This window comes from Spinacia oleracea, chromosome 6 (assembly GCF_020520425.1).
Source record: "Spinacia oleracea cultivar Varoflay chromosome 6, BTI_SOV_V1, whole genome shotgun sequence".
NCBI lineage: Eukaryota > Viridiplantae > Streptophyta > Magnoliopsida > Caryophyllales > Amaranthaceae > Spinacia > Spinacia oleracea.
In genome coordinates this window covers 119,621,980-119,642,985 of record NC_079492.1, presented here as the reverse complement: position 1 = coordinate 119,642,985, position 21,006 = coordinate 119,621,980, and the positions used below count along the sequence as shown (strand labels likewise).

General features: G+C 36.8%; 2 protein-coding genes across 2 annotated transcripts; both read right to left on the bottom strand.

The window, feature by feature from the left end:
• Window positions 1-460: 460 nt before the first annotated feature.
• On the bottom strand, window positions 461-9,827 carry LOC110804143 (zinc finger protein VAR3, chloroplastic). Its single transcript, XM_022009711.2, has 5 exons — window positions 9,257-9,827; window positions 9,040-9,157; window positions 2,925-3,184; window positions 2,388-2,486; window positions 461-2,258 (listed from the first exon to the last, which is right to left on the bottom strand). The coding sequence occupies exons 1-5, from the start codon at window positions 9,691-9,693 to the stop codon at window positions 878-880; spliced, it is 2,295 nt and encodes a 764-aa protein (XP_021865403.2). The 5' UTR covers window positions 9,694-9,827; the 3' UTR covers window positions 461-877.
• Window positions 9,828-10,033: 206 nt separating this feature from the next.
• Window positions 10,034-18,602, bottom strand: LOC110804142 (uncharacterized). Its single transcript, XM_022009710.2, has 4 exons — window positions 18,396-18,602; window positions 16,213-17,489; window positions 13,453-14,139; window positions 10,034-10,792 (listed from the first exon to the last, which is right to left on the bottom strand). Exons 2-4 carry the CDS (start codon window positions 17,350-17,352, stop codon window positions 10,208-10,210), a joined length of 2,412 nt encoding a protein of 803 aa, XP_021865402.1. The 5' UTR covers window positions 17,353-17,489; window positions 18,396-18,602; the 3' UTR covers window positions 10,034-10,207.
• Between the last annotated feature and the right edge of the window lie 2,404 nt (window positions 18,603-21,006).

Below are 21,006 nucleotides of genomic sequence, written 5' to 3'. Positions count from 1 at the left end.
GGTAAAAGTTAAACTTCGAACAAAACTCACGCTTTCTCCCAGCTTTAAGTTACAAGAAGCTGTGGTCAGAAACAATCTTCTATCATCACCCCATTTTAAGCAGCTACCCATGAACAATCATTCCCAGAAAGATCTTCTTCTGATGCATGAGTATTTGCAGATCAATATCACTCCCTGATAGATAAGATCTTGGTGCATCTTGACGAACAACCCCAAAGCTTTCTCATAAAGCAGATTGTTAAAGAGCCCAGAAATCACAGCAGCCAAAGAAGTAGATTTCTTCTGTGGCATTACATCAAATACATAAAAGTAACTGTAAGTTGAAAGCATCAAAACTCTTTAAAGAAAAATCAAACCCAGATGAACGTCTGAGGAAACTGACAACCCGCCATTTCATCTCATGTATACAGTGCTTCTATTCAGAAACGAAGCTCAGTTGCATCCATAAAAAAGAGAAGCATTTATGATACAGTTTTTGTAACTGACTGCAGTTATCATCAAGCATAACACTTGGACAGGAAATCCAACAAGTAGAATTTGTTGAAAGAACAACAACCAGATTGTCTGAACTAATCGTGATTTTTTCCCCTTTAATTAAATATCTAGTATACAAAGCCAAAGGCCCCCTTTAGTAAAAGACATAAATCAATTACTTACTGTATTTGACATTCAAATGCAGTTTACTCAAATTCCATACATCGCAACACCAGCTAGTTCAAAACTTCATTTGCTAGCCTCGTGGTGAATAATCCACTATCTCCATAATTGGGTAACAAAACTTTCAGCCTAATGCATCAGAGCTTACAAATAGCAACACATACAGAGGTATTATCAAATTCATGCTGGCACAAAGCTCAGCAAGTCGTCGTTTGAATTCTCAATTAGAGTCTGTTTCTTTCCTCACGGGATCAGAGCTCACAACTGGAAGGTTCCTCTTGTACTGTGAAGATGTCAACCGTCTCTCCAAAGGTGTTTTCCTCTTACTTACCACAAATCGGTTCACTCCTTTCCTCATTGGCATTATAGAGGGAAAATCTTCATCAGGAATCTGGCTCAGCTCTGAAATGTCCTTTATCTGAGCAACACGTCGAAACCACCTCTCTGCCTTAGCTTCCTCAGACATATCCAGTGGATCCGATTCCTTAACTGCTGATCCCTCCAAACTCCTTTCTCTCCAAGAGTCATTGAAATTTGAATCCTTACTTGTGCTCTGAGATTCAGAATGTTTACTGGGAGAACTGAATTGAGAATCAATAGTTGGCTTTTGATCTACATTATTAGATACCTCGAAAACTGGCTTGCTGAATTTATCTTCCATCCTTTCTCCTTGCCCTCCAGAGTCTGACCTCGTTGCACCAGTCTGTTCATTTAACTGAGTTGATTGTGACCCTTCTTGTGATCTGTCCTTGGCAAAATAATCAGGTGGGAAAGGGACAAATGGGACATAATTATTGTTACTCGCTTGCTCCATCGCAGCACGCCTCTTGTACATCGGAGAAGTCAAAGAACGGTCTTTCTTCTTACTAACAACAAATCGATTCTCTCCTTTGCGCATTGGCATGATTTCTGGGAAGTCGTCATCAGATATTGCACTAGGCAGGTCGTTCACGTCATGCATCTCAGCTCCCTTCTTAAACCATCTTTCAGATTTTTCAGCTTGTTCTCTCTCATAATCTTTATTCCCCATCTGATTTGGAGACTTTTCATCAGTTTGTTGTTGAACTGGAGCATAAGACTTTAGCTCACTATGTTGCCCATATTGAGAAGAAGCAGAACTAGACATTGCAGAAGGGCTTGAAGTTCTGCTATTTTTTCCAAAATTATCATCTCTATTCCTATAAGGAAAAGATTTTTCACCTGTAAGTTCTTCTAGACTCTGGCTAATTTTCGTATGGATGCTGTTCTCATCACCAGCTGTTTGGGAATAACTTTGACCAGGATTGTCAATGGTGCCTGAGGTTTTTGTGCTTGCAGCAGACCAAGTAAACTTATTATCCCGTGCCTTCATGGTCTCAGGCAAATCTTCATCTGTTAGAGCACTGCTCATATCAGATGATTTTTCCAACTGAGATATCTTAGTGAACCACTGTTGCTCCTCTTCAGTCCCAGTTATTAATTCCTCGGTATTACCTTTAACAGAAGAGGTGTCACCTCTCAAGCTTGAGACACTAGTGGGCCTCAGGAATCGATCGACTGCAGGTTTTTTGCAATCACACCTCAAGCATACCACATTCCTACCAAAGTTACAGAAGTCACATCTGGAGAAAGAAGAGGCAACAAATAAAAGGTAATCATAAGTTAGAACAGATTCTAAAAACAATTAGGAATAGCCGAATAGGCAAGGATAGAAATTGAAAATTAGATTTAAAGAAAGTGAAGATGCTCACTGAGGACATTCCCATTCTCCACCAGTTAATAGTTTCTGTGGTCGATGCTCCTTGCACTCAAGGCATTGAGAGTTCTTAGCATAGTTCATAAAACTACACCTGCTCATCAACAAAAGAAGTTACTCGTCAACAGAGAAAACAGAAAAGGCTAAAAGTTCAAGTACTGATCCCCTCCACTCCCCCCCCCCCCCTCCCTCCCAAGAGAAGAAGGCAACCTTTTGGGAACAAGATCAAAAATTTATTCTTAGGTTCCAAGAAAAAACTACATGACGGAAAAAAATTCATATATGTCGTTTCTTTTGTCCATAATGTTTGCCAGACCAAGAAAAGGTAACAACTTTCAGGAAAAATCTGCTCTAAAACAGTAAACGAGACTAGTTGTATGTGAGTTCCGTATAAGATTAGCTTAGTGGAACTAAACTTAGACATATATTACTAACTAGACAACCTAGAATAGAATATTGCAAAGCCATTCCAAGATAGAACCAAGAGGAAACACTATTAGAAATAGTTGTGATGTAAATCCTCCAGACTCACCTTTGGCATATCCAGTCTCCTTTCTTCATCTCCAAATTTTTTCCAGGAGATCTTGATGCTTTCTCATATCTTTCAGAAAGCTGTTTCTGTCCTGTCGCAAGAGGCTCCACAGAGCTTCCTTTGGATTTAGCCAATTCACTGAACAATTTCCTCACTGTTGATTCAACACTACTGCATATTTGCTTGTTTTCTGCCATGTGGGCATAACTTAATAAAAATTCCATGAGATCGACTGTGCTTGGTTTATCAGAATCTAATACCTATACAACATGCATTGAGCTAAGGTCAAAATACTGGATTGAGAAAGTGTTTCAAGAAACGAAGTGTAGTTTCCATGAAAGTGTCAGAAGAAAGTGAAGTATATATACAGAGGTCTCAGTAATGTACAGGAGGAAAGGAAAAAGCACCAAGATTCGACTATAAAATGTACGGAGTATAATTAAGAAAAGTAAGAACGACAATTTAAAAGGATGGCCTTCTTTTCTTCCTGTTCCTACAAATAGATATAAATAAATATTTATTTTTTTGAAACATTTTTCCTATACAATGTGCTATAATAGTTAGCAAATTCAGCTATGAAGGTTCTCATTCTCCATAATGTCACTAGAACAGCCAATGTGAATAAATCAAGGGACTCCCAGAGTACAGATGGCCTTAATATACCTTATGATCAAGGGCTAGGTTGCACGGAAACGGGTACGGGGACGGGTACCGAAACGGGTACGGGAACGGAAAACGGCAAAATCAAAATTGCCAAAAACGGGTACGGCATGGATTCGGCAAAAAAATTCGTTTAAATTTAAAATTCTCTATACTATTTAATTTAATACGGAGTATTTTTATATATTCCTAGTAATTACTGATGACAAACATTACTTCTACTAAGTTGGCTGTGGTGGGTCCTTATATGTCCTTATATGTACAATACTAAGGAGGGGAAGCTTACAAAGTACTCCGTATCTAAGAATTAATACAAATAATTATTTAAATATCTTGGAATATTGACCCACTTTCTTCAATTCTCTGATTCTCTCTCTCCTCATTCAATCCACCAACCTACGTGGCTTCACATGGACCATTTCTTTTCCTACTTTTCCTACAGCAAAGAGAGAGAAAAGAAGTTACCGTGTCTTCTTCACCAAAAAAAACCAGAAGATTAAAATGCATTCCAGAAAATTCGTTCAAAAATACGCTGCTTTCAAATACGGCGGCGGCTTCCTCGAAGCTTCGAAGCTCGAAGGCCGAAGGATCCGTAGAACCGGCGAGTTGGAGAATTCCTCGAAGAGTTGAAGCTTCTTCGAGGAGAACTAGAGAAGATCAGAAGAAGACTCGAAGAGAAAAGAACCGGCGATCGGAAAGACAAATGGGCAAGGCATGGCGAAACGGCCGGCGGCGATGGTGACTTTGAAAAATAAACCCTAATCTATGCATTTGGGCTTCACATCCACCATAAAACCTCTGGATACGCGATTTCACCCCAAAATAAGTACCCACCCGTCCCCAAAAACGAACCCAACCGTACCCAAATCCAACCCGCGTACCCACTATTTAGATTCGGCCTGGGTACGTTTTTGGGCCGTACCCGTACCGTACCCGTACCCGGTACGGGATACGGCACCTGGGAGGCGTACCCGGGCTTCGTAGATCAAGGGTGTCTACTGAATGGAAGTAGCACATTTATAAAACCATTTTGACTTCATTGAATGACAAAGGAACAAGGACGGTGTTGTTTATGTACCTCACCCTATGAATATGATTCTAGTCTTAGCAAGGCAATATGTTGTTTGGTGAAATCTAAGCTCCGTTTATTTGCCCAAAATAAATCAAGGCTTCATTTATAACCTTGTCCAATCAAAGTGTGCATTTGCTGAAAGTAAACCAAGTCTGAGTCACTATAAGAGATACATAGTACTTTAAAATTGATTCACAAATTGATTAACACCTTTTCAGAAGTTGCCATGTTCTCAATGAGGAAGGTCGCCACCGCTACCCCCCACCCTCCCCTTCCCATCTTAATAAATATTAAATATGGTTCTTTAATCTCTCTACAGGCTGTCTCCCCTGCTATGGTCAAAAACTTAAAACAGCCATAAAAGAGATTCTAGTTGTTCTCACCTCTTGATTACATCTTACTGCATTATGCTCGTCTACATTTACTCTTAGTATGAATGTGATTCACTTGAAAGCTTTGAGGGTCATGATGAGCGACATTTATGTTGCTCTTAGCTTAGGAATCCTTCCCTTTTTTCGTTATTTTTGCTTAAGTTCGCATACTTTTGTATCTGTTTATATGCTACTTATTAACTTTGAACTTGAATAGGTTACATTGGAACAAACCACGATTTTAAAGGAGGAAATGCTGAAAACAGGCTGTGCGCACGCACAAATGCCCCCTGTGTGCACGCACAAAGAAGAACATCTGACAAGGAAGAAAACAGAGTTTGTGCGCACACACGTGATTGTGTGCGCACGCACAAAACCCCTCAAAATGGATCAGGAACTTCTGAAGATTGTGTACGCACGCACATGTTCAAATCTGTGCGCAAGCACAAGGGACTTAGGCCTTTCAGCGCCTCATGCAGCAATGTTCAGAGCCTCACACTTGTGCGCACGCACGCACCGCTCCGGATGTTCATTTTCTTCGCTCAACCCGCTTTGTGCCCACGCACACCTGCATACGTGCGCCCCCATAGACCCTCAGGTGTGCGCACCTTAGTTTAAAAAAGCGCGCCCAAGGCGCAAGGCTCGCCTAGGCTCAGCCTTCGGCGCCTTGAGCTCTCCAGGCTCACTGATGTCAACCAGGCGCGCGCCTTCGTTCGCCTTTGTGCGCCTTAGGTAAAGCGCAAGGCGCGCGCCTTCTGTCTTCAGGCGAGTAGGATGACGTGGATCTTTTATTTACATTTTTTTTTCTTTTTTTAATGAAATAAACACACCTCATGTCACCTATCAGCGGTCATATCTCTACAACCTTAGCTTTTTGGGTAGTGGAAGTAGCATAATGTGAGTTAATTTTCATATTTTCAGCTTGTAATTACCATGGAAGGTTCTAATTCTGGCACTCCATGGACGGGATCATGCAATGCTTATGAACCGGCAAGAAAATATGACACTCCAATAGAAATATGTTTTGAGTATAAATTGTGTTAACTTTTTTCTATACCGAATTTTAAGGTTTATTAGAAAATTATGTGCGCCTTGTATCCAAAAGGCGCGTCTGAGCCTTGCACCTTGCGCCTAGGCTCCATGACCCTTGTGCGCCTTAGTGTGCCTTGCGCCTTTTTAAACTAAGGTGCGCACGCACATACTCCTTATGCGTGCACAGTGACGCGAAAGAAAAAAATGTTTGTATTTAATGCTAATTTAGGAAAGCATATAAATAGATAGTTTTTCTCAATTTAAAAACATTCTATTATTGTTCTAAGTTTCAGATTTCCTTTAGAATTTAGAGAGAAACACTTAGGCTTAGGTTTATTGCTTTGAAGAATCCATTCCAAGTGTAGATCAATTTAAAGCTTATAGTAAATTTCTATCTCCTTAATCTTGTTCTTTCATTCTTGTTCTTCCATTATTGCTCTTCAATTTTTTTTTATCTTCTTTTGTTGTTGATTTCCTCCATACTAAGAAAACCCGAAAAATATGTTTGTTTGATTTTGTCGATTCTAATTTCGTTTTTGATTAATTAGCATGATTCATTGTTTGATTTCAATACTTAGCTTGCTTCCTACTTCCATGCCTTTAGAGTAATTCCTTGCTAGGGGTAGGGGTGAAGCTTGGGTAGTAATTGGGGAATTTGAGGGAAATTCATGCCAATGTTGTGATTAAATTGTGATGTGTTCATCTGGATTTCCATGTCTAGCTTGTTTAGTAGTTGCAAATGCTAGGATAGCTAGTTGATTGGAGTGCTTGTTGCTAGTTTGTCAAGAGATTGAGAATTAGTGAAAGCATATGAGCTAGCTTGTTGATTTTGTGAGTCGTTCTAGTATTGAGGTGATGCGAAAACATACCATTGGGATTAGATGACTAATGCATACTATCCGAAAGGTGTTGAATGCTATATTTGTGTTTTGCTCCCATTAATTGAATTTGTAAATCTTTCGCCTTATCCCAATGAAACCATGATGATCCCCAATCCCCTAGTCGTTTCCTTATTGATTTTTTATTCCATAGTAGTTAATCTTGTTAGCTTGTTAGTGAACGACATTTCCCTCTCGTTTTAAGCTATCTCATGCCTTAGTTTGCTAAGCTCAATTCCATTTCGTTCTCTTGGGACTATCCCTGTACTTGCCATTATAGCTAATATAGTTGGTTTGTTTAGGATTATATAAATTTTGTTTGACTTAGTGGTTGTTGTTTAACGAAGCAAAAACACCTTGTCAAGTCATAATGGTACACTTTGAATCAGGCACCTTAACTCAGGGATGGACTTCCCATATACAACTTGGGATATGCAACATGGTCATGCATTCGCATTTATCAGAAATGTCGTTTAAAGAATAACCCACCTCTCATAGAGGCAACTTCACCACCACGTTTACATACGTAAACCTCCAATGGTAATTCTGTTACCAATTACTGTGCAAATGTTGCTTTAGATTCATTTGAAGATAAATTCCACCTCAAATGTCACGTAACACTAAGCATCAAAAGAATATAACCGTAAAGTCTTGTAGGCTCTAATACCTTTCCCTTTGATAACAATAGGATTGTGTTTTAACTTATAAAAGCTACTTGGGTATTAGAATAGAATCATTTAAAAAAAATTGTTAAAGGATTTCAACTCGAATACTCATCATACACAATTCTTACATGTCCTTAATATATATCCGATTTAACAACAATATAAATTGCGACTACAATATCGGAACGGTTCCAAGAAATAAATTTTGGATCCCAATGGTTGCTTCAATCCAAATTGTATAACTTCTCATTTTAATTTATTACATTTCCTTATCATAAAAACATCGCCATGTATAAGTAACATAATTCAATATGTAGCACCTAGTTACATTAGATGAATTTTAGTTTCAATTCTCTAACCAATAATCTATATTAGTAGTAATCAATTAGCAAGGAAGCTCTTTATGGTACGTTTAATAACTTGAATGCTTAGTCATGTCGTAACTTAGGAAGAAGGGCCAAAAGCTTTAATTAACCAAGTCAATTTCTTTCATTCTAATAGACATATTAGCTTTGCGCTTGGATACCTTGAGCTGCAGCGTTTAGGTAGGATACAATCGTCGAACTTGTTACTTGAGTTGTGTATGGTTCAAGAGTCAGACATGTATGATCATAGAACACAATTACAAGGGTATGATACGGACACGGAGACTAGGATACTTTCCCTTATTATATATGTTTATACAAGATCAAAGTCCTAATTTTCCCACTTTTATGCCCAAGATTCCATACATAGATATTGCACGTATAATGACATAACCATAGAAGCTATTAGATGAACCAAATTCAACTCCACTACTTGGTGACACTGACACTGCCATTTAAATATGCCGAAGACAAATTACTTCCTAAAATTGTTCTTCGGAGTTTGGAAAACTCACTTGAAATTACCCTCCTTTCCTTGACTACGAGTCTATTAGCACCACTGCACTACGTAAAGACACGAGAAAGCTGAAAATAGCACCAAGGACAGACAGGAGAAAGCTGATAACAGCTTCGAGACAGAAAAGTAATTAGATTTAGAAAAAAGGTAACTGAACAAGTTCTTCATCATAGAGGTCCTCTATTGTTCTCCAATGAGATGCAAACCTTTAAAGACTTCAATCAATTAATATCAGAACAATGACCAAATGACCATAAATTTAATAAATTAGCTAACTCTGTTTATTAATTAGTTAAGAAAAGATGCATTCCATATCACACTATATTAATGTAATTGAAGCATCTCAAAGTTCCACAACTAAGTAGTGCTTACTATTACATATTCTTAACCTCATATTTCACAACAAACAAATCCTAGATGTGTTTGAGAGCAAATCATAGCCAATTTAAAATTTGCAGATTGCGCGTAATTAGACTAGTATCTACTCTAAACCAACAAAAAGTGTCAAACTAATCGGACAATCAGTGTTATGCTAAATTAAGCAATTAAACTTACATTATCAATGCCATCACCCAAGAAAATGTTCATCCTTGCCGCTGCGGCAGAAGCATTTGCAAACAGAAACGGCGATCCATTATTGACAACCACCTCTATATCCTCCTTCGGAAGAGACCTCCAACAAACAAAATGAGCCAGATATTAGCCATGAAAAAAACACACAAAACCCCCCCAAAAAATGGGAAAAAACTCAAAAATATGGAAATTTACTAACCACAAAAGAGTGGGGAAAGCTCTGGCAAATGCCAAACACGAATTAGCACCCCTCAGGAAATTCTCATCCAATTGTTGCGCACCCACAAACTGAGAAACATCAAATGGTGCACTACCGTACCCAGATTGCAAAACCCAATTAACGAAACCCAAAAACTCGGGCCATTGATGATGATAATCTGAGGCAGAAATTGAAAACCCATTTGAGTTTACAGATGGGGTTTCATCCCAAAGAGGCTGAGCATGGTGGGTGTGCAGTTGTTGGGAGCATTTGGGAGGAGAGAGAAAGTGTAGCGGGAGAGGAGAATGAAAGAGGGAGGAGCGGTGAAAGGCGAGGCGTCGGATACGGAGGAGGAGGAGGGAAGATGGGCGGCGAGGGTGGAGGAGAGGCAAGGGAGATGATAAGAGAGTGAAGAACCGTATGGTGGCGCCACCCATTTGTTCCGCGCTCAAATAAAATTCTCAACTTTTTTGTAGTTTTCTGTGGTTTGTGTCATTCTTTTTATTAACGTTAGTTACACCGGAAAATTCAATCATACCATAGTAGGCTTATGTGTGTCTTCACTGGCCGTTAACATCCTAAAATATTCGTTAAAGGATGGGTTTCATTCAACTGAATTTGACTTATAGGTAGTGGTAAATGGAGTACCTCTAATCCTAAATTCAAGTGTCAAATTGGCGTTTGAGTTGGGCTACGTAATGAATTAACTGGGTAGTCATGTGGAGTGTTGCTATTCATCCCAACGTTGTGAAATGAGAGCAATAGTACACGTATAAGTTAACACATACGCTCAAAGCAAGAATACCATATACGTTCTAATTGGAGCAATATCATACAATAGCATGACTCCGAACAACTGAAAGCTTCTAAAAAAAATCCTATATTCAATTTGAAAGTTGAATATCCCAAAAATTGTAAGATGAATAAAAAAAAACAGGTCCATTTACAACATCAATTTGGAGATTGGTTACCACCTGCTGCTAATTCTTCCAACTGCTTCCCATCAAGACTCGAGACAAACTCCATGGGTATAAACTGCTCAGAGAGACTGCCAAACTCTGTCTCATTAATATCATGTAATGACTGAAGTTGTTTCGCTTCAGAATCTGCAGCTTCTGCTTCTGCAAGAAGCACATTAGCTTCTTCCAGATCACCCAACTCTAAAGCAGCTGATCTTTCACACGAAACAGCAGCAGAAATAAGACGTAGCCTCTGAAATCTAGCCACTGCTGCCTCTTTTTCTTTTGATGATACAAGTTCTTCATACTCGTTCAATTTCCTGGTAGTTTCATCAATCCCCTCCTCAATTTTTCCCAATTCTGACACAGATTCTTCCATCTTACTCTGCAGAATTTCTTTTTCAGCCATCAATGACTTAGCTTCAGAGGCTATACGTGCAGCTTCTTTAAAGTTTCTGGCAGATGCAGCAACTTTCTTCTCTGCTTCAAGCTCCGGCACCCTTTTGTCTATGAAAAGCATTCGTTGTTTTGTTGCAGCACACTCTTGCTGGATGCTTGATTTTTTGGAGGATAGTTCCTGCAGAGAGAGAAGACATATGAGTTAGTAAATCACCATATTTTATAAATGGAGAATATTATATTATGGCATTCGTTAGAAGAAAGGGAGCTAACCACCATTAGCATGACCCTAATATAGGAATATCCATCAGAAAAAGCTAACCCACTATGTATGTGACCCTGCCTGGCCCGCCTTATAGAGTTGGGCTTAATAGGAAATGGAAAAGATGAACTACAAGGGAGCTAGGTTGCATTCCAACTCAAAAGATTAGCTGTTGGCCTATTTAAAAGAAAGTAACACTTTTATATTCATCTCTTATTCCATATTTGAAGCACTTCACAACACAAATTGATTTTCTAACAACCTCCACGTGTATCTCCGGTGTTACCTAATTCTCTAATCACCCTCACGAACCGCGAACCGAAACGGCGAATTATAACAGAAATGGTACAATTTTTATCTAATTTGGCAAATTAGATAGAGAATTGCGAACCCGTACCCAATCTCATACTAGCGAATCAGGTAACAGTGTGTATCTCTATGCTCCTAATAGCAGTCCTGAACTCCTGATTCCCAGAGACAGAATAAAAATCCTAGCTCTCAGCACTCTATTTGTCATGGCACCTCAATCATGGACTAGACACATTTCCCTTAAACCATAGCATGACAACATGCCTGAGTTATCAACCTTCTTTAACACACCACTTCATTGATAAAAGAAGGCCACACAGCAATGTCACAAGTAAAAATATTTTATACCCTTTGTACAGATGGGAATCCATCACAATCAGCTAAACTTACTCCTGATTATCATTTTATGAAGTTAGGAATGTAATTCCACAATTTGATGCAAGAGCACCACAAAAACATCATGGTGATGCTAGTTGGAAACATATAAAATCTGGGTTTTGCGTTTAAACAAGAACCGTCGACAAGCTACGCTCTCCAACTCTCTAGTCTCTACTCTATTTCTCAATCTAATCTTTAACTAGTACTGAAATCGGAGGCCCAGTTTGTGTCCAATCTTCCAATGAAAACCACTCAATAGTATAATAGGAAATGACATCTATACCGTACCAACTCACATGGCTTTCATTTAAAAGAATAAATTGCACAAGGTTAGACACATAACTAGCCAGTACCTGCTTGTGATATTTGTGTATGTACCTTTTCCCGCCCTAGAAGATATTCAGAAGTTAAATAAAATGACGAAGCACACTTACACAAGCTCACCCCCTCCCCTCCCCCCCCCCCCCCCCCCCCCCCCCCCCAACAACAACAACAACAACAAAGCCTTAGTCCCAAAATGATTTGGGGTCGGCTAACATGAATCGTCGTAGGAGGTCGTCATTGTCACCAATCAAATCAGAAAAGAGCAGGAAGTAAAAAGAAAAAATGAAAGTAGGATAAGAGAAAAAATGTATATATATATATATATATATATATATATATATATATATAATAGAAGAAATAATGTAAGAGATAATAAAAAATAAGTAAAATTTAAAATAAATGAATAAGTAAAATAAGTACATTTCAAAATAGCATGTGAAATTAAATAAATAAATAAATAAATAAAATTGAAAGAATTTTAAAAACAAAACAAAAGTAAAATAAAATAAAATAAAGAGAATCAGAAACATTGAAGTTATATAAGTCAAATAAAGTCATCCATGTATATTCTCTCCCTCCACTCTGTCCTATCCAACGCCATATTTTCCTCAATTCCAAGAAAGCTCATATCGTGCTCAATCACCTTCCTCCAAGTTTTCTTAGGTCTTCCCCTACCCCTTGCAATTCTATCCCTTTGCCACCCTTCTATCCTCCTAACCGGGGCATCAACTGCAACTTCCATACGAATGTCTGGCTGCACATAGTTACAAGCAACAATGCACATACAATCTGACACTTACACAAAAGAAGAAGAAGCAGCGGTTCCAAATGAGAAGCCATATAAACTACTCTTTCAGAATTTTAAGTTTCTCCGTTTTGACTTTCATATTTGCCGACACACAACTTCACCATTAATATCTTTAAGACTTTAACTACTCCGTATCTCTTGGTCAAAAAAAACTTAAGTTGATATTTTAAAAATATACATCGAGACAAATCCACAAGGCCATAACACTTTACTTCATACACTACTTTTAAAAATATGGTCAAAGTGAGGTATGTGAATAGTGCAAAAGTAGAAGGGAGACAACTCAAGAAAGAGGAAGTACTAATAACCAAATTATACAGGGATTTTGTTATGCTGCACTGGTTGCCCCAAAAATGTCCATCTTAACTTAATATACCATTGCTAATTTATTAGAAATTGGGCAAAAAGAATCTCAATATCCATAATCTGTCAGCAATTCTTTTTTAATCAGTCAGTATGTTTACCACACAGCTTGAGGTAAAAACAGCAAAAATGTGAATATCCGTCATCAGTTAGTATGAAATTAGCAATGGAAATAAAGAGAAGTCTTTAGACCTCCAAGAAAAGATACTAGGATAGCAAATAGCATTCAAAAGAAGCAGACTCCAGAAAAAAAATTCCTTTCCAGGACAAAAAGGTGTCTCTATGAGTCTATGTTGAAGGGAGCAAAGTTTGTATGATCACACAGACACATGCGTACATGCTTAAGAAACATAAGCACCAAATAACAAAACTGAGGCCAGAGAGAAGAACTGACCTGAAGATTAACTCTAGCAACAGAAATCTCCTGCTTGAGCATTTGAGAATCAGCCACAATTTTCTCCTCTGTTTGGGCAAGCCTTGATTTCTCTTCTCTAACTTTCAGAACCGAAATCACTAAAGCCTTCCTAAGTCTAAGATTTTCTTTATACATGTTGGCCTCATGTTCACAACCCATTGCAAGCTTCCTAAGTTCTCTCTCTCGGTTCTTTCCTTGAGAAAGAAGGTAATCAATTTCTTCTTTCCTTTCAGACAAAGCTTGGCATTCTGATTCCTTTTGAGAGAGAACAATCTGCAAATTCTCGAACTTGGAGTCTATTCCTATTTGGAGATCCTTGAAACCTCCGGTTACTTCAGCAATCTTTTTGTCAGCTGCTTCAATTTCGGAATTTTTTTTAGCTATCTCTGCTTCTTTTTCCTGCACCATACATAGAAGTTCCTCTAACTCTTGTGTTAACACCTTTTTTTTCGCACAAAGGATTTCCTTTTCCTTAACATCATTTTCAACTAAATGTTCAATTGAGTCAGTCAATGACGTACGAACTCCATTTACTAACTGTGATTCAATTTCTAATTCCAACTTCTTCGTCTCCACAGCTTCAACGGACATAACCCATTCATCCATTTCTTTTGAAGAATCGACTTCAACATTTTCCAAAATCAAATCTGCATTCCTTAACGCATCCTACCACAAAGAAGTAGAAACAGTTAAAATCTGTGCGTGTAAGATTCAGATAGCTACCTACATTACTCCTAACAGCGAATGATAAATGCTGGAGATGTAAGAATTGTCAAGCATGTCTAACCCAAAACAGAACTCTTTACATGTACATATACACACGAAGATTAGGCGACCAGCTCATCAATTTGCAAAAGAGAAATTACTGATATAATGAATTCCAGAAATTGATTGATAATTATATAATCGTAATAAATATGATATTAACAAAGTGGTAAAGAAAAAAAAAAGTCTGATAACTTCAAATGAGTTTAAAGCAGAAAACTAAGAAAGGGGGGTAAATAAAAATAGATGTGAACTTTGCCCTTTTCAGTCTTTGACCTACTCCCAACCTACTTCATTTTTTTTATCCTCCCCCGGTTTTCTTCTGTAGCCCCTCATTTATTCCTTTGCAACAAACAGCCCTCCTCTCTTCTCTTTCTGGCTATCATTTCAGAGCAGTCACAAGAATACCAGGAGTGTTGTCACTTCTATCTAAAGATCAAAAGCCCTAACTTTTATCGTTTCTGGTGATTCAATGCCTCAATTTTCAAATTAAGGGTTTTGAAACGCAATCCTACATCTGAAAAAGAGGTTATTTGGCCAGCCAAAGGAACAACAATGCTAGCTCTTGTTTATGGGACTAGAAGAAGGTAGCGTATTAAATGGCAGATCTAAGCCACATTCCTTTTTGCTTCTGCGAGTCCAATACATATCCTATATGCATACCGGGGCGGTGTTTTGTCAATACAGGAGCATTACAAGAAATATTAGGCGGTTTTTAAGAATAAGAAGAAGAAAAAAAAAGTGGTTTCTAATTTTTTCACAAATTAAAAAATGAATTATAATAAAACATCAAATATAAAACAAGAGGGAAATCATTGTAGCAATAACAGCAAGCAATCTGTAGGAATAATAATACTCTGCAACTAGTAAATACTTCGTATAGTTTATGCCTACTTAAAATGAAGACAAGTCTACCATAAAATGACAACATATCCTTTATTCCTCTTCAAGTGGAAGCCGAAATTTGATGTCTTCACAGGCCCATGTAGTGTCCAAGTAGAATATACAAAGCAGTAGGCAGGGAAATACAACAAGAAAGAATTAGGGATAACAAGGAAGACCATTTGATTCTGGCAAACTCAAATATCCGGAGACACTCAACGCCAAATTTTTTTAAGTGAGAAAGTGACAAAGTCTAAGTCTAACAAAAACCATAAGTAGATATCCTCCCCCACGACCACTTTTGGTTCACAACATTGTAATTTCAGAACATTTTGAAACTTATAAGAATCCTTTACATTTTACAGCTCCAAAAAAGAATATTTATAAGCAGTAACTAATGATCATGCTTTAAAAGTCCAATAAAAATTGGAAGGAACATCCTAAACTACTCTATTTCAACTCCGCATGCGGACATTCTACATCTGGGCTGTAACCCGTAGGCCATTTAGCTAAGCTTGGTTCAGGGTAAGTGTGGGGCCTTTTAACTTGAACAAGGAGCTAGCTTAACACAAACAGCTAAACTTTGGACTTCCAAAGTATTCAAATACTGACTTGTTTGTTATCCTCATAACTAACCAAATACATGTTCTTCTAATAAGTCACGCATGACAAAAGCATCCAGTTCTAACACATATAACGCTCCCTTGTTAAAGAGTAAAGACAGTGTATCATTTATAAAGAGTTCAGGTGTCTACAAATATTTAAATAGTAAAGATAGTGTATCCAGTTCATATGTCTACAAATAGTTAAAGAGTAAAGACAGTGTATCATTTGTAATCACTTGTGAGTTTAACACACATAATTCTCCCCTGTTATCACTTATCAGATAGGACATAGATACAAATGGACCCAACGTAGACCCGAATATAAAATCCAATCCTGCAGAAAAGCAGAGGGAAATATAGCAATCTTTATCTTTTCTTTTTTTGAGGGAATATATTAGTCCATGTTTAGTCATAGATATCCTAGAAGATAACTGCTTAAAAAAACATAATACACTATAAATGTTTATATGATATTAGCAATGCATACCGCAGAAAAACGTTGTAGCAAAGAAACACATTCATCCTCAGCAGCAATCTGATCCTCAAGTGCTTTCTCCATCTTTGAATCAATAGCATCACATTCAGCCTCAGCTTCTTTGAGAGCTTTTAGCATGTGTTCTTTTTCCTTTTCAGCAGCCGCAAGGCTCTCACTTAGGCGTTCTGCCATTTCAAAGTCTTCCGCTTCACAGGCTTCTTCAAGCGTCTTTTCAATTTCCTTGAACATTACAGATACTAATTCAACATTCTCTGCAGCTTTTCTTCTCCTCCTTCTGGAATCCTTCCTTGCTGCAGATACAGATAAAGCCTGTTCCCGTGCTTGTTTCAGCTTCTCAGATACAAGAGCCTTGACCTGTTCATATTTCCCCTCCACGGAATCAGAATTTACCTTCTCCTCTTCTTTTTCTTGCTGGATTGTAGGCAATTCTTTAGCATCTGGCGTTGGAGAAGCAATACTTCCCTCTCCAGTCAAATTCAAAGATCTATCTGTATTAACTTGATTAGAATGTGATTCTACTATTTCTTCTGAATCAACATGAATACAACTTTCATGTTCGACTGGACAAGAATCAACTTTTTCATTTATGCTAGGATGGAAAGAGACAGTCGAGGCTTCTAACTTTATATCTTCTTTTGGACTTAAATTCGTATTGATGGATGTTGTGGCAGTTGGCAAGGTGTTTTCAGTGCCAAATGATGATTCTGAAGAATTTTGCATAGGTTCTGGATCATCAGCAAGTTGTGAATCCCTCCCATATCCAATCCTAAGACCGGCTCTTTTCTTTTTTCTAGAAGATTGTCGATACATAGTAGCAGCCGGAGCTGCTTGTGGCTCAGACTTCATTGTGCTAGTTGTCATTACTGTAGGATTATCTGATGGCATCTGTGTCTCAGTCTCAATTGCTTCAACATGGGAAGGAGTGATGACAGTGAGATCAGAGAATAAATTCTCATCAAGAGGTTGAGATGACGGCGAAGGCTCCGATAATAAAGCTGCTGTGTCACCATTTTTCACCGAAGAAAAATCATCTGTATGAGAATTTACTTCATGCTTATCTACTACTTGAGGAGTAAATAAAACCATTCCCTCAAACAGAGAGTCCATGTCATCATTATTAGGATCCTCCATTGCACAAACAAGGAGTTCAATTCGTCACCCAGGTGGTTAGCTAGGTCCCTCAAATCACTACTACTCTTTAGCCATCAACTTACAACAATCCTCAAACAAAATTTTCCCAGGTTGGAAGATGCTGAAAGTAGTGTAATCTGTACAAGTAGCCCATAAACCAAAGTGAAAAACCATTTTGAAATCACAAAAAAAAATGAAGGGAAGAGCGTGGATCCAATATTACTGGATCTCATTCCCCGATAGGGTGATAAACTAATAACAACAAATAAAATCAGTAAAAAGACAGGATGAACATTCATGACAATAGAAGAATTTAATGTTACAAATGACCGCAAATTCTTTAAATCATACAGACAATCGAGTACCTCGAACAAAAAGTTAGCATAATCATAGAAATGAAACTAACATGAAAAACATGTTAATCAACAGCCCAACCATTATTAGAATTTTTGAAGCTGGGAGATTGTTCAAAATATCAAGAGTGTCCTATTGAACTGTACTATGTTATTCACATTAGATCCGAAAAAGCTCAATCAGAGAAGTAACTATTGCGTGCTTATAGAGATATACACAACAAAGCGATTAGGCAGTATCTAATCCATTAGATTCACAACATTATGTTCATTCAAAAGCGATAGCACCGCGAAGTTAGATTATCAGTGCCCACTAAGATTTTTGGGCAACAACTAATGAAAGAACATCAACAAATTACCATAGTTAAGCAATCGTGAACGCAAAATTCCAACTCGAACAACAATTTTATATGAGCAATGGCCTACTTTCATGTATTCTTATCAATTGATGATAATATGGGAATCCGAAATTGAGAACAAATGTACCCAAAAGTCTATTCTTCTAACTGTTTTCCATAAAGATCAAATTATTTTCCATTGAAATTGAGAACAAATTTATTCGACCCAAATCTTCAAACCTTTATCTACAAGATTAATTAAAATTTTCCAATTATAAATGGGACAAAGTTGAAAGAAATCAGAAAAAACAAGAAGTAGAAAATGTAAATTGAGAAAAGAGAAGGGATGAACCTGCTGCAACTGCAAGATTTGAGTGTTGATCTATAAACCCAGATGAAAACTGGAAATTGAGTAAAAAGGGAACTTAGAAATAAACAAGTACAAGAATTTGTAAGATAAATTCCTGAATGTTGATCTTATTTTATTTTATTGAGGAATATCTGAAATTTAGAGTTAAAGAGAGGAAGAATGTCAAAGAGGGTGAGATGCGCAAATATGATGGTGCAGGGGTGTGCACAGTGCTCTTGGTGCACTGGTGTCCAAACGACATGCAATAAATATAAAACGCGGATATCTTGTTGAATCCGGAGAAGAAAAGAACAAACGTTGTTTTTTTTTATAAAAAAAAAGAACAAACGTTGTTCTTTTGTTAAAAAAAAAGAACAATGACTGCTCTGTCCCTTTTTTTTCGTTCTTTTGTTTTTCACTCAATTTTTCTGGTATATATACCTTCTTTTTTATAATTTTCGAATCAGAATTTGTTAAGAGGAAAGAGAAAAACTATGGAAAGGAGAGAGAAACTGTGAAGAGGAGAGAGAAAGTAATAGAAAATTCTCAGATTTTGGTTGATTTTTCTACTTCAATATCAAATTCTATTGATTCTTCTTCTTCAAATTTGAATTCCTCTGCTGATAATCCGATTTGTGAAGGTAATTTTTCAATTTTTTTAAACGAATTACTTATTTATGATGATTTTGATTTCCATGTTCATTATTTTCATCATTTCAATTTATTTTGATTTTTTGGATCATTTCGATTTCTGCATTTCTCAATAACCTTGATTAATGTATTTTGATTCTATATTTTGATAATTTTGATGATTAATGTATCTTGATTATATATTTCTGATGATTTTGATTTCTGTTCTTTTTTCGATTTTATATGTTCTTTTAGTCTTATCTTTTGTTCTTTTATATATTGGTTCTCATTAGACCTGTCAAACGGGTCGGTCGGGTCGGGTTGTAAAAAATTACTTTTGGGTTCGGGTTGAATCGGGTCGGTCACTTTCGGGTTCGGGTTTACAAATGCTTGTTCAAGACCCAGAACTTTCGGGTTCGGGTCGACCCAACGGGTTGAGAGATTTTAAAACGCGCATTATATTTTCATTAATTTAGGTGATAAATATACAAAATATTGGCACAAATTAACAAATTTTCCTACGAAAGTTTATATTTAGTCAAATTCAACGATAAAATGACGTATAATTCAAATTAAAATCATATTACACACAACAATAGTAAAAACAAGTTGTCTATTATGCTTAAATTTTCTCATATTCTCATTTATTACTATAAATACAATGATTTTCAATCGGTCGGGTCCAAAACGGGTTCGGTCGGGTTTTGACCCATTCCTTTTCGGGTTGTTCGGGTTCGGATAAAATCGGATTACGGGTCACAAAATCTTGTTCAGGACCCAGTATTTTCGGGTCGGGTTCGGGTCGGTTTTCGGGTCGGGTCGATTTTTGACAGCTCTAGTTCTCATATATGTATTAAGAGATTGTAATAATACAAAAATAATTATTGAACATGTTGTTCTTTTTTGCTTTAGCTTGTTGTTCTTGTTCTTTTTTGCTTTAGCTTGTTGTTCTTTTGATATTACACACTTCAGATCAAATTGTTCTTTTACCATTTTTGTTGTTCTTTTATCCTTTTTGTTGTTCTTTTTTCACATGGTTAAAATAAGTGTTCTACGTGATATGTTCTTTTCTGCTATTTTTAATGTTCTTTTTCTTTACTTTATTATGTTCTTTTATGCTCTATTGTTGTTCGTTTTTTTATTGGTAATGTTGTTTTACATGGTTAAAATAAGTGTTCTACATGATATGTTCTTTTCTGTATTTATAAGGTTCTTTTTCTTTATTTATAATGTTCTTTTAGGTTCATCCTCTTTTTGTTCTTTTGAGGAATTGCTCTGTTTATTCAGCCTCTCTTCTTGTTCTTTCAGCTGTTTTTGAAGATTTAACATCATTTGTTGCTGGTCAAGTAAAAGCTTCCTTTGCTTTTCAATACTGTACTTTTTGAAAAAAGAACAAACAAAAAAGAACATTAAGATTTATATCTAATAAACATAAAAGAACAGAACACAAAACCCAAAAAAAAAAAAAAAACAAGTGCACCGTTCTTATCATGAACCTGGCTTGTATTTCTTCTCCTTCCCCCTCTTTTGTTTTTTATTTTTTTTATTTTTCATTTTCTATATATATAATATTTCTCCTATTGGATTCATAACTTCTCATTTTAGAAACACATTCTTGAGAGAGAAAGAGGAGAGCTTTTAGTTTCTCCCAACAAACGAGAGATTTTATGAGAGAGAAAGTTCAAAACAAATTTTCTCCTCCTTCTTTCTCTGAAATGTGATTTTAATTGAATTACGTTTACAAAAAACTAGTTTATTAAGCGAAATACTATTTCAATTTCGCTATTTTTTGAATTTTTTATTCATTCAAAGAGGTTTATGCTGTTGATGAAGGTGCATCGGGTGATTAAGGTAAATTTTCTCGTTCTTAATTCTATGTTCTTTTTAAATTTTAATGTTCTTTTCTTATAACTTTCTATTTCTGTGGCATCAAAACAGTGTGTTCTTTTTTAGAATCAGCAATTGTTCTTTTTACATATTTATA

Excerpts from the sequence above, each read along its gene's own strand:
- LOC110804143 (XM_022009711.2), bottom strand. The coding sequence starts at position 9,693 with ATGGGTGGCGCCACCATACGGTTCTTCACTCTCTTATCATCTCCCTTG. Across the intron at positions 9,158-9,256 it reads GCTTTCCCCACTCTTTTGTG|GTCTCTTCCGAAGGAGGATA; the intron begins GTTAGTAAATTT and ends TGTTTGTTGGAG. Across the intron at positions 2,487-2,924 it reads GGAGACTGGATATGCCAAAG|GTGTAGTTTTATGAACTATG; the intron begins GTGAGTCTGGAG and ends GTTGATGAGCAG.
- LOC110804142 (XM_022009710.2), bottom strand. The coding sequence starts at position 17,352 with ATGGAGGATCCTAATAATGATGACATGGACTCTCTGTTTGAGGGAATG. Across the intron at positions 14,140-16,212 it reads TGCTACAACGTTTTTCTGCG|GATGCGTTAAGGAATGCAGA; the intron begins GTATGCATTGCT and ends TCTTTGTGGTAG. Across the intron at positions 10,793-13,452 it reads TTGCTAGAGTTAATCTTCAG|GAACTATCCTCCAAAAAATC; the intron begins GTCAGTTCTTCT and ends CTCTCTCTGCAG.